Source organism: Eretmochelys imbricata, chromosome 4 (assembly GCF_965152235.1).
Source record: "Eretmochelys imbricata isolate rEreImb1 chromosome 4, rEreImb1.hap1, whole genome shotgun sequence".
In the NCBI taxonomy this organism is placed as follows: Eukaryota; Metazoa; Chordata; order Testudines; family Cheloniidae; genus Eretmochelys; species Eretmochelys imbricata.
The window spans coordinates 47,508,368-47,521,598 of record NC_135575.1 but is presented as its reverse complement, the minus strand read 5'-3'; the positions used below and the strand labels follow the sequence as shown (position 1 = coordinate 47,521,598).

General features: G+C 37.5%; 1 protein-coding gene across 2 annotated transcripts in view; it reads right to left on the bottom strand.

The window, feature by feature from the left end:
• ABHD18 (abhydrolase domain containing 18) overlaps nucleotides 1-13,231 on the bottom strand; it is a 48,608-nt gene that overhangs the window by 11,035 nt on the left and 24,342 nt on the right. Inside the window, exons 4-9 of one of the 2 annotated variants that reach the window (XM_077815217.1) lie at nucleotides 12,845-12,945; nucleotides 10,542-10,620; nucleotides 10,366-10,450; nucleotides 8,601-8,628; nucleotides 5,914-6,052; nucleotides 3,115-3,204 (exon numbers count right to left, since the gene is read on the bottom strand). In XM_077815217.1, the coding sequence (XP_077671343.1) occupies nucleotides 3,115-3,204; nucleotides 5,914-6,052; nucleotides 8,601-8,628; nucleotides 10,366-10,450; nucleotides 10,542-10,620; nucleotides 12,845-12,945 (522 nt within the window). Of the gene's footprint in view, nucleotides 1-3,114; nucleotides 3,205-5,913; nucleotides 6,058-6,603; nucleotides 6,691-8,600; nucleotides 8,730-10,365; nucleotides 10,451-10,541; nucleotides 10,621-12,844; nucleotides 12,946-13,231 lie in introns of those variants that run through there. The other variant, XM_077815216.1, reaches the window with a different exon arrangement.

Below are 13,231 nucleotides of genomic sequence, written 5' to 3'. Positions count from 1 at the left end.
CTTTCAAATGGTACAGCCTCTACTGTTACATGCATCCCCTTTAGGGATTCCAGACAACTGAAGCCAAGAGGATCTTATCAGGGCAATCAAAGTAGCCATGGAACTGGATGTCATGTATGCAGCATCGACCAGGCACTTGAAGAGATGTGTGCTACAAGTTGTTCCTCTACAACCACAGATTTCCAGGCCTCTGTTCTTCTGTGGAATTTTGTCAGCAAATTTGAAAATGGATTCCCAATTCAAGTCATCATATTTTGCCAATAAGGCCTGATAACTGGAGATTCTCATATGTTGACTTGATGAATAATTTTTACGACCAAAAAAATAAAAATTTCTAGCATTCTTTGTCTCAGGGTGTAGATTTCTGTTGACCACAGTGTCTGATTCTCTCATCAGGCACCACTACACCAACAATCCATGTACAGAGTGCATATAAAATTGTTCAAAGCCTGATGAAAGCACCTAGTAGCAGCAATCTGCTCTTTGTCAGAGCTAGGGAAGTTGGGGGTCTACCAAAGTAACCTGTTGGACTCCAATGGTCTCTTCATTTATGGGCACTGTAAGAGTTCCAGGCATGAAGGTGTGTAAGCTGTCCAGGAACTTGTGCGACTTCTCCAGACAACTTCCACTGGAATTTCCAGTGGATCTGCCATCCTATGCAACAAGCACTGGAAAGTTTTGAAATCATAGGGGTCTGAGGTAGATATTGCAGATACCACAGCTTCATCAGGAAATATTAAGAAGAGAGGTTCTGGGATGGATTGATCATCCATTTGCAAAGTTTCATCAGAACCCTGATCATCTTGTTCAGTCAGCACAGCTAGAGATGATTAATGCTCCCTTGTGTTTTGTAGTGGAAGAAGATCTAGTTCTGGGCTGAGATGAAGAAACTGGTTTTCTGGCCAGTTGTAATCCCTATTATGCCCAATTAGTTCAGGGGGTGCTGATGCACATATGAAGCAGAGGTCCATGAGGCAGTATCCTGCTGAGAGCTCCTATGCCTGGGCTAATAAAAGTGAGCCTTAGATACTCTCTCTTAGGCATATGGACCAGAATACTTAGACACCAGGAAATTTACTGGTGACTCCTTCCTGCCATTATCTGAGCTAGTGGAGAAGTGCTTCTCTTGTAAGGGTGCAGCAGTCTCAGCTGGAGTGCCAGGAGCACATTCATACTGCATCCTAATGAGTACTGTTGATGAAGTACGGGTGGCACCTAATGAAGTACGGGTGGCAGCCAGTACAGAGGAGATACTAGAGCTGCAAGTCTAGTACCAAAGAAACCACAAGGTCCATTGACATAAGGATTCGGTACCAAGTAAGTGAACACTGTAGGCAAGCGAATGGAAGGCATTGGTACCAAAGATACGTGTACCATGGTGCACGACAGCCAAGGCATCGGTACCAGGTTATTTCTGACTAACTGAAGAAGCCAGTACTGGGGCATGGTGACCAATGTCCAAGTGGATGTCAGAGGATGCCTTTTCATGCCTAGAACTACCCTTCCCAAAGGCAACCAGTGTGATTTCTGACTTTGCGGTAGGACCCAGTGAAAGAGAGACCCAGATCTCTTCTCCTAAAAACCCTTGGTGCTCCTGTCTCCCCAGAACCTCTGAGGTTTTACCAGCTGAGGAGGATTAGTGAAAAGAGCTAGTTTTACATATGCAAGCACAGGAGCCACCAAGTGCACTTTTTGAGGAGCACTGCTCAGGATTTTCAGTCCCAGCCACTCCACCATCTGAAAAGGTGCCCTGGCCTCTCCAGAAGAAAGTTTCAGGTGAGATTACCTTGCCCTTTGAGAACAATTAATAAATGGTATATCTGTCTGGTACATCGCTCTCACCTAGACACAATAAGCATCGTCTTTGTCCTTCATTAAGGGGCATTACTGCCCAGCAGGAAGTGTAGTTTTTAAAGCCTGGAGATTTGTATTCAGTCCTAATGACCAGTAGAGGGAAGTGTCAAGGGACAAAGAAGAGTTTCCTCTTCTGAAAAGAAACACTAACAAAATAACTAAACCTCATCCTAATGACTAACTGCTAAGTACTTATCTATTTACAAATCAATGGACAGACCACACGAAGAAAAAATCTGGACAGTGTAAGTTCTGATTCATAGCCACGGACAGCAAGAAGGAACTGAGGAACAGTTCAGGACGCAACACTTTTTATATGCTCAGGTGGAAGATATAAGGATTTTCAGGGCACAGGCATGGTCCCAAAGGACACTGATGCACAAAGAATCCAAACTTGAGTGCAGGGGATACAGATGCACCAGTGGAATATATATATGGACAAGCACTCCAGGAAGACTGTTCCATGTGTGGTTTTCAGGAGGAGCAGGTACTTGGCAAATATTAATTAAAATATGAGTCTAGGGGCAATAGGCAGCGTACAAGAAAGTATAAATCAAAAGTTAATTAAAGAAACAAAGGGAATAGTAAGGAGAGATGTTTAGACAGAGTTTAACGAGTGAGAAAGATAATAAGATCATAGATAATAAAGTAAAGTTTATGGAGTGCTGTGAAAGTGAGGAACTTTTAAATTTATGTGGAAGAAGGGAAGCTGTTGTAATTCAAGAAGGAGTGGTGAAGACATGTTCTCAATGGTGGTCACAGTTTGAGAACCTGTTTTAAGGCACCAAGTAAGAATTTCCCTTACCAGTCAGGAACCTAGAGTTACCAGGAAGAGGAATAATTAAAAAACCACAACCCTTTCCCAGTGAAATTTCAGGGTTCTCATCAAAAGCAGCAAGTTTGTTAAGTCATATTCTACTGTGTTGCATATTACTAGGATATAAAAATATTGGGCATAAACATATTAGTTTTAAATATACTATAGAATTGAAATATTTTCTGTAAATTTACTATTTTAAAAACTCTAAATAGTTTATAACCATTATTTTTTGCATGAGACAAAAGGCAGCTTCTAGAACTATCCGGAAGCATCATTATGGGGGAGATTTTTGAAGGCTCAGAGGACAGTTGGGCATCCAACTCCCATTTGTGCCTTTGAAAAAATCTCTCCCTTATGTTAATTTGCCCAACTCAAACCTTTGAGATTTCACATCTGTTCATATTCTATAAAATTAACAAAACTAAAAATAATTTAGTTACCGTAGTAAAGACACCAGAAGCTGTAGACCAGGAAAGACAAGGAACCAATGGCAATGGTTTAGGCCAGTTTGTCACTGCTAATGAAGCCATCTGTTAAATAAAAAAAAAAAAAAACTTAAATATCAGATGATCTACTGCATATTTTAATAAGGCATTTCAACAACATTTCTCTTTAATCATTTTTAGAATTCTCATCTTTAAAGAATTTCTTCACACAGCAACAGATTGTCTCGTGTAGTATCAATGCTAAGCATCTTTGCAGTTATACACCTCTCCTCCACAAAATCCAGAAAGACTGATAAAGTCTATTCTCTCCAATAGTCTCTTTGATACATGTTAGCTTTGAAATCGGTTCACAGCCAAAGTAACAGTATTTCTGCTTTAGGTAAAGGAGTTTTCTTCTAATAGAACACTCATCCTGATGCAAAATGAATCAGAATTCTTCCATGAGAAGAATTTATTATTCATTTATCATCTCAACATGTCCCTCTCCTCAAGGCCTCTCAACAACCTTATAAACATATTTCAGAACAAACAAACAACTTGAAGGTGACTCACAAATAGGACTATCAAAAATTCTGCAGCTTTTGAAATAGTGTTAGGGAATTTGCATGCCACAAACAGCAAGGGCAAGAAGAGAATTGAGCATGTAAATGGACTTCTATTTTCATCTCCCTTAGAGTCCAGATAATTCCCTCTCACCTCAGAATTATCAGAGTGCACAATGAGGTAAGTTCTATTCATCACTAAATGCTGGAGCATAGATACAGCATACAGGAGGATCAGAAAAATGATTCCCCCACACCAATTGCATGGTTTTGCAAAGCTGTAGTTTAATATAATACTCTTGGGCATACTGCAGAACCATGAAGATAGCAAGAAAAAGTACTTATACACCCCACATATTTTTAATACAGAGAACTGTTAAGTGCATCTTCATTAATAAAAGAAGCAACATAGCGAAGTGGTCAGGGTCACAGTCTGGGAGTCCGGAGAGTATGGATTCCATCCCTGTCCTCAGTTTCCCCAAACTTTAAAATAGAGATAACAATGCTTACTTTCCTTTTAAAGCGCTTTCTAAGGATGAAGAACACTACATACGAACTTATTGCATCGTGATGGTGTCTGGGAGCCTTCAACATGAACCAGGACCCCACTGTACCAAGTGCTATACAGACACAGAATAAAAATACGGTCCCTACCCTATAGAGTTTACAATCTCAGAGAGACAAGGTAGGTGAGGTAATATCTCTTACTGGACCAACTTCTATTGGTTAGAGAGACAAGCTTACAGAGCTCTTCTTCAGGTCTGGGAAAACTTTGGACTGGACTACACTATACAATTAGATCAATGTAAGCTGCCTTGCATCAACCTTGCTAGGGAAGTGTTTTCATGTAAATTTGGCTCCCACTGATGTAAGTGCCTCTCTATGCTGATTTAATAACACCACCTCCCCGAGTGGCACACAGTCACGGTCAATGTGATTAGGTTGACACAATGTCAGTGTAGACACTCCATTGCTTACATAGACTGTTACTGGCCTCCAGGAGCCGTCCCACGATGCCCCACATTGACAATACAATCAATACAAACTCTCCTGGTAAGGAAGTGCACTGTCAACACAAGGAGACAAGTGTACACACACACAAGTGATTTAATAATTGTGGTGGCTTTATGCTGACCTAAGTTAGATCAACATAATTTTGTAGTGTAGACATGGTCTTACTCAGTGTCACAGATAAATACAAGATGGAACAGATTGTTTAGCATAAGTAAAAAGAAAAGGAGTACTTGTGGCACCTTAGAGACTAACAAATTTATTTGAGCATAAGCTTTCGTGAGCATCCGATGAAGTGAGCTGTAGCTCACGAAAGCTTATGCTCAAATAAATTTGTTAGTCTCTAAGGTGCCACAAGTACTCCTTTTCTTTTTACTTATGCTAAACAATCTGTTCCATCTTGTATTTAAGTAAAAAGAAAAGGAGTACTTGTGGCACCTTAGAGACTAACAAATTTATTTGAGCATAAGCTTTCGAGAGCTACAGCTCACTTCATCGGATGCTCATGAAAGCTTATGCTCAAATATATCAGTTAGTCTCTAAGGTGCCACAAGTACTCCTTTTCTTTTTGCGAATACAGACTAATATGGCTGCTACTCTGAAATTTAGCATAAGTAGTTAACACATATTTCAAGGGACCATTCAAGGTGAAGTGGCCCATTAATGTCCCTCCAGTCATAGGGAGGAAATAGGGGAGAGAGAAAGCAGCTGGGGAATTGTTAGTGGGTTATAGATTGTTGCAATAAGATATAAATCCAGTAACTGTATTCAGTCCACGATTTTTAGTGTCCAGCAGAATTACAAATGTAAGTTCCCAGGCTTGTCTTTTGAAAGGTTTGTACAGGTTTCCTTTGAGGATAAGGACTGTTCACCCACTGGGCCTGAGCCCTACGGTATGTCAACATTTAAATAGCTAAATTAACAGATTAAACTGCATGACAGTAAAAGTTATTGAGAATTACACTACTAGATTAACCTGCAATAACCTGAACATTCATCTGTAAGGGAGTTTTATGGTATATATACACAGTGAGAATACATCTGCATATTCTCAATATGTGCATGTCATCCCTAAATATCAAGTTATGTTGCTAGTTATTCTAAACTTGTTCATTTTAAAATAATCAGCATATGAACACTGTAAACTGATAGGTTTCCCTAATTATTAACGTACATATATCATGCCAAGAAATAAAAAATAAAATAAAACAAATTGCTAACAGTAAATATAAAGGCTTACATGTCCTCCCATGGATATTCCAGTCATCCCTAGAGGTCCATAGCCCTCTCTCTCTAGCCAGTGCAAAAGAGCTGCTGATTCTAAAACAAGAGCTCCTCCCATCACAAACAGGTCAGAGACATTTTTTAAACTTGATCTTCTTTCCTCACCAGAAAAGAAAAAAGAAATAGTTTATTTTCCAATATCAGATGTGCAGTGTCTTCATTTAATCAGTCTACTTTTACTCTTAAACAGAGCCTGGTCATACTCCCAATGAAGCCAATGGCTGAATTTCTATTGAAATCAATAGGAGAAGGAGTGAGTCCAGAGTCTTCGGTAGCTTTTTACATTCAAGGCCCACATGACTTGTGTTTGTTTCTTTTTTTTATAATTGTTTGTGATCTAGGCCTAAATGAAGACTAGAAGTAAGCACCGTCTAAATTACTAGTGTAGAATTACGGAACACCGTATCGTCAAATAACTGAGGTATTGCAAAAAGAAAAGGAGTACTTGTGGCACCTTAGAGACTAACCAATTTATTTGAGCATGAGCTTTCGTGAGGTATTGCAAGCATTGGAAACTCATGAGCAGTAATCTTCTGTGCTATGAAGTAACAACGGTCCTTTTTCTTTTAAATCAAACAAAGCTAAGTGATACAGTGCTAGGTATACAAGATGTCACTGGCAGAGACAACCCCATTTCCTTATTTACCTGTTGTACATCACTGAAAATTGCACACAACATGTGAAGAGCAATCAGTAAGTCAGCTTTGGAACAATCATCAGTGCCACTGTAAGACTGAAATTATAAAGTGGGAAGTTTGTCACTGCCCTGAGAAATCTGTGTAGTGTCTCCTACAATGCATTAAACATTTAAAGAAAACAAAAAAGAAAAATGGAAAGCTATTCAATTTGAACTCTCACAGTGACCAGAAGTCTAATAGTTATTTGCATATTGGGCCTCAACGGTGCAATTACTCCATGTGCTGAACACTTTTAAGTGAATGGAGTATGGCTTACAGAACAACTACAGCACTGTGCTTGGACAAAGCAGTTTATTGTAAATATTATCATGTTTTCAATATCATGTCTCTAAGTTACATGAGGCTATAGCCCTCTTGTGCCAAAATATCATTATACTTGGGATACATTTTGAGACAGAAGGACAGACTATTAGAACTGTTCTGTAAGCTAGGGGAGAAACAAGGATACCAATGGCTGTTGTGGACCAATATTTATAGGATATTTTAAACACTCCTATTGCTTAGTACTTTGTTATTAAAGGTACTTCAGTTCTCTACTATGACTGTCATGCTAATTCAATGATTTACAAGTACATTCCTTAGAATGCTACTACTGCTTTGAAGCCTTCTACTGAAATGTGCACATTTTCAGTTTGGGACAACAGAGCATTTGCCCATTATCTGCAAAATGGAAGTATTATTCTATCAAGTTGGACAGCTGAGACTAGTGCACAGAATTTGCATAGTGGAGGGAAGATTTTTATACTTTTTTGTTTTTCTGAGGTGAATAGTATCCCAATAGCAGAAAACCCACTAACTATATTTCAGCATTGTACATATTTGGTGTGTCTTATTGTGATTTTAAAAATGCCAAATGTTATCAAAACAATGATATCTTTAAAAAAAACAAAACAAAAACGTAGGTGTCAAAAAGAGCACTTTCCCCAAAAAATCTTTAATTAAAAAAATCCCAATAAAGATAATGAATTAGGTTTACTAAATTATTCAGACCAATAAACTAATTATAATGCAACAACAACTATTTTGGAAGGTACTCAAGGCTATTTTTTTTAAAAACTGCTTTAACTTTCACTTCTCTCAAAGGTAAATTCTTAATTAGCTTTTATAATTAGAAGAAAATTAAATGTTTAACTCATGGAAGATGCTGATGAAGCACTACTGAAAGCAACAAGCTCTAAGAATTGTACTTTACAAACAAATTAGTTTCCTCTTCTTTTTGGAGGTAGCTAAGCAAGCAGAATAAAACCAGTCTTTTTAAACCAGTCAGCCCCATTTCATCTTTTGTAACTACTGGTCTGCAAGGAACATTTGGCAAACTAACACCTTTATTTTGCCTCAGATACAGGATCTATTGCCCTATTTATATTCTAGCACTTGCAAATACAAAGGCCAACATTTTGTTTTGTTTTGTTTTTTAAATTAGTCCCTAAGATCAGGCTTCTAAGTCCATATTTAGGCAACTGAATAAGTGACTTGATTTTCAAAGATGCTGGGTACTCTGCAACTCCCACTAGCATGAGCTTCAGGGTAACCAACATCTCTGAAAATCAAGTCACTTATTCAGTTGCCTAACTTTAGACACTTAAATGTGGCCCACAAACTATTTCTTCAAAGATACTCAATATTGCTCAGAATTTGCACAAGTGCAATGTATGAACTGGTAAAATGCACTGTTTCTTGATTGTACCCCTGCTGATGTGGTTTTTAAAAAAAGTCCATCTACTTTGGGTGGAAAGTGCGAACCTATGCATTTAAGCATCAAAATCCACATAAAGCAGTCAAGCAAAGTGTCTACAACTTCACATAAACAAGGTATAGCTGAGCCAAGTCTGCCGCTATTTATAACAAGTTATCAAGGTTTCTATGTTTTAAGTTTCTGGTCTTCTTAAAAAACCCACTGTCTTGAGGACAGAAAATAGCTGTGAGAAGTCATCTTAATACTTACATTTGGTCCTTAGGTTTTCTGCAGCCATGTAAAGACCCAAGTTAAAGAAAATAAACAAATGTAAATACATTCATTTTGTAGGCATCACTAGATAACTTTTTATTTTAACTCTTACATTTTAAAATTGAGACTAAAATTAAAAAACCACTTATGTCAGCTGTACAGTGAGGAATTAAATTCTGTAAATTATTACCAAATTACATTGTTTTATTGGTACAAAATAAAACAAAAGTGTAGATTGTGATGAAGTCATTCATAATTTAGGACAGTGCTCTAATGAAGTAAGTAGTAAAGGAAAAAAACAAGTGTGATAGTTTGAGTTTTCTGAGTGAAACCTGGTGTAGGCATTTGGGGGCAGTTACTGAACACTGGAAAAGAGGATGGATACAGGATGGTAGCTTTTGTCGACAGATAGAAGAAAAATACCTAAAATGTTAGTGATAAGGCAGGTGAACATTATCAAACAGATTTGTGGTACCAACAGTTTGTATTCAACAAGTGAAGGCATGAGAAGCAAACACTTTTTTTGGGGAGGGGCAGGGTGTTGGGAGAGAGATCATTTTGTCAAAAAAAGACACCCCCTCCACCCCCCCAAAAAAAGACATATTTGGCTAGTTCTCCTAGTTGGCCATGGCTAAGAGAAGTTTGTCAGCTACGTTAATGATTGGGTTACAAAGAGATCAGTATCAAACTAGTACCCCAGTAACCAAGGAGAGTGGTTTGGAAGTTTTTTTGTTTGTTTTTTTTTAAGTCCAGAAGAGTAACACCTGATGAAATAGCCAGTCTAACACATCATCTGCATTGTATTCCATGGTTATGCACTTAGAGACACCACTATGGTTGATGTAATAAGATTACAGTAAGGAGTCACATCTCTATGACCAACAGCCATATCCTGACTTTCATAGAATCACAGAATATCAGGGTTGGAAGGGACTTCAGGAGGTCATCTAGTCCAACCCCCTGCTCAAAGCAGAACCAATCCCCAACTAAATCATCCCAGCCAGGGCTTTGTCAAGCCTGACCTTAAAAACTTTTAAGGAAGGAGATTCCACCAGCTCCCTAGGTAACGCATTCCAGTGTTTCAACACCCTCCTAGTGAAAAAGGTTTTCCTAATATCCAACCTAAACCTCCCCCACTGCAACTTGAGACCATTACTCCTTGTTCTGTCATCAGCTACCACTGAGAACAGTCTAGAGCCATCCTCTTTGGAACCCCCTTTCAGGTAGTTGAAAGCAGCTATCAAAGCAGCTTTCTACTGACCTATGACAGTGGCTCTCAACCTTTCCAGACTACTGTGCCCCTTTCAGGAGTCCGATTTGTCTTGCGTACCCCAAGGTTCACCTCACTTAAAAGCTACTTGCTTACAAAATCAGACATAAAATTACAAAAAAGAGTCACAGCACACTATTATTGAAAAATTGCATACTTTCTCATTTTTACCATACAATTATAAAATAAACCAATTGGAATATAAATATTGTACTTGCATTTCAATGTATAGAGCAGTATAAACAAGTCATTGTCTGTATGAAATTTTAGTTTGTACTGATTTCACTTGTGCTTTTTATGTAGCCTGTTGTAAAGCTAGGCTAATATCTAGATGAGTTGATGTACCCCTGGAAGACCTCTGTGTACCTCTGGTTGAAAACCACTCATCTATGTAATCTGTACCATTTTGATAAAATAATGTTATTCTGTCTTCCTCCCCTTGGTTAGCACTTTGAGACATGTTAAAGCATTTTGTTTTCAACAAAAGGATATAGTAAGGGTTTTCTAACAATAGAGAAGCCATGCAAGCCTCTTTGATCATTGGACGGGCCATTAGTGTGCGTCTTCTCCAATAGTACTGAAGAGGAAATGTTAAAACAAGAATACAGTTAAAAGATTACTGTTAAACTTTAAAATATTAATGAGAAATTAAACTTTTATGTACTTACATGATCTCCAGTGCCTGCTAGATGAATGCACACAGGTTTGTATTTGCTGTTCCATCTCTTTGGTATTATGAACTGAAACCTATCAAAAGCACACTATTTAATATACAAGATAACATAGCAAGATATTCACACTCATGAAAGTTAAACCACCAAACTACACCCTGAAAAAATAGTTTGGTAACATGCTCAGGCAAACTGCCGTTAGTCTAGCAATATAATTTTTTCATGAATGAAATTAAGAGCACATCCAAAAGTTTTCACCTTCAGAAAGTCACAAACACCAAGAAGAAAGGGAGTTATAACCTGAAAGGTCACGCTCCAAATGAGATTACCACTTCATTATTGTATTCTAAACTTTACTGAATAGAGAAGTGAAGTGGAGCCTGAGATTAGGCAAGCGTGGCTAGATCCCCTAAGCCACACACACTTTTCTCCTTAAATGGGCGGGAACTAAAAGTGAAAATTAAAAAGGAACAATACAGTTTAAAAAAAAAAAAAAAAAAAAATACAGCCAACAAGTGTTTCTATATATAAAAAACGGTTTTCTACATCCTCTTCCCCCCCCCCCCCCCAAAATCACTCAGTTTCTTCAGTTATTCCTTCCTTTACCCCCGCCAAGCTTTTCTCAGGCCAGCTGTAACCTACACAAGCAAACCACTTCTGTTGAGCTATTGGTTTTTCACCACAGGGGGGTGTCCTGGTGCAATAAAAATTGCTTCTTTATGGAAAAACGTTCACACACAACTAGCTAAACTAACCATATTTGAAAAGCACACAAAGTCCACTACAGTGCTGCCTTTCACACATGAAGACATTAAAACTCAAAATAACTTTTATTAATGGATTTAATTTGATGTTATGAGTTTGAAAGAAAATCAACTTGTCTTTATCTAACCTAGTGTATTTTGGATTTTTAATAGCACCTATAACTTATCTAACCACTGCATGAGAGTATGTGGAAACTATTAGTAAATTGCATTTTCAGCTGTGGTATCAGTCAGGCCAGGAATTTTAAGTAGTGACTCCCTTTATACTCAACAACAGGGAGTAAAAGAAGACACTATGGATGCCTATTGAGCATTTTTTAAATAATGTCTTCAGAGAAGGTAAGCTGTAACAAAGATGTATTGACTGGTCACAGCTGTTGATGTCATGACTTCAAGGCCTCCTAGATTGAAGTAAATTTTTATGCCCAAAGCAAAGCTTGACAAACTTAAGACTTCTGCTAGCACGAAGTCTAGCTCTGCTAGCTAGAAGCCAGTACAAAATGATGTTCCCTACCCTAACTCCAAAGCAAGGCTCAGTGAACCTTGAGAGATGGTGAGATTATTAGTATACCACCACCACCCAACTGCTTGAGTGTGTATGCATAACAAGACTTCTTCAAGGGTACTACTACTTTGTTTGGTTTCTCAAATAGAAAAGACAAACCAAATTCAATGTATGAGCTACAGTGAAGTTAACAGATTGTGTGCATACATACTTGGTTAAATTCTGATAATAAAAGTGGAATAAATTAATAAATATAGAGTGTTTCTTAGGAAAATAATCCATTTTTTCCTTCAGTTACAGAAATGAGAAACTATTTTCTTGGATAAACTGCTAGCCTTCACAAAAATTCATATTTGCAAGGGAATTGCATTTCTCCATCTTGGACATGTGATGTGAGTTGTATATTTCACAAACAAAACAAAACAAGTATTTTAAAAATAAGGAAGAGATCAGTTTCAAAACATTACTTGATGTTGTGGCAGACTGACAAAGGCCAATAAATCCAAGTCAAGGCTGTTTGTTAGTACTTTTGCTTATATATGAACCATTTCCCCCCCTTTATAAAGGAGGTAGTTAAGAACAGATCATAGTCATATTAGAATTTTCTGGCTTTCCTGCGTCATAACTAGTTATCAATATGTAGTTATAGATGTTCCAGTAATTAAAACTTTACTAAGTGAACATGTAAAACTTTTCTAATGGGATTACATTTCCATTTTCAGAATTAAACCACATCATAGCACGTCTTGTTTTGCTAGCACCACCCCAATTTAGAATAAGCTCATCTAGAAAATAAACCATTCATCCAAAGATGGAACCATCAAATGAACTACATGCATTTTCATTCTAACTTAAAACATCTAAATATTTTTCAACACAGATCACAGTCTGAACCATTTTTAAACAAAACTGAGTATTCTGATTGTAGCTGTAATAAAGAATGTAGTATAAGTAATTTTTATAATATAGATTTCTTTGATTTCACCTACAGAGCTAGTTTCAGAACCAAATTGTTACTTCCTTTCCCTTACCTTGCTATGATGGATTCAGTTGGCAGGATATTGGGAATGTAGTGAATCAAAGGGGAAATGAAGTGCCCATTGAGTATTTTACAGTCGGATTGCTCCTCAACCTATGGAAAGAACTGAAAGTTAAAAGTGTGTATGATCAGCATACTTTATATGGACTGAAGGCTGAACATTAATGTATGGGTTCCTAGGCTGGAATCAAATTTTAGCACAAAAATCCACAAGCAGTTTTGAAAGTATAATTTCAATCATTATAATACATGAGCATTAAAAAAAGTCTACCACGAGCCATTTCCACCTCACTTAAATAAAAATCAGCTGTTATAACAAAATTCAGTTTTTAATGCACTAAAAGCCTAAATAGGGATTGAGTTGTTGTTTTTGTTTTTT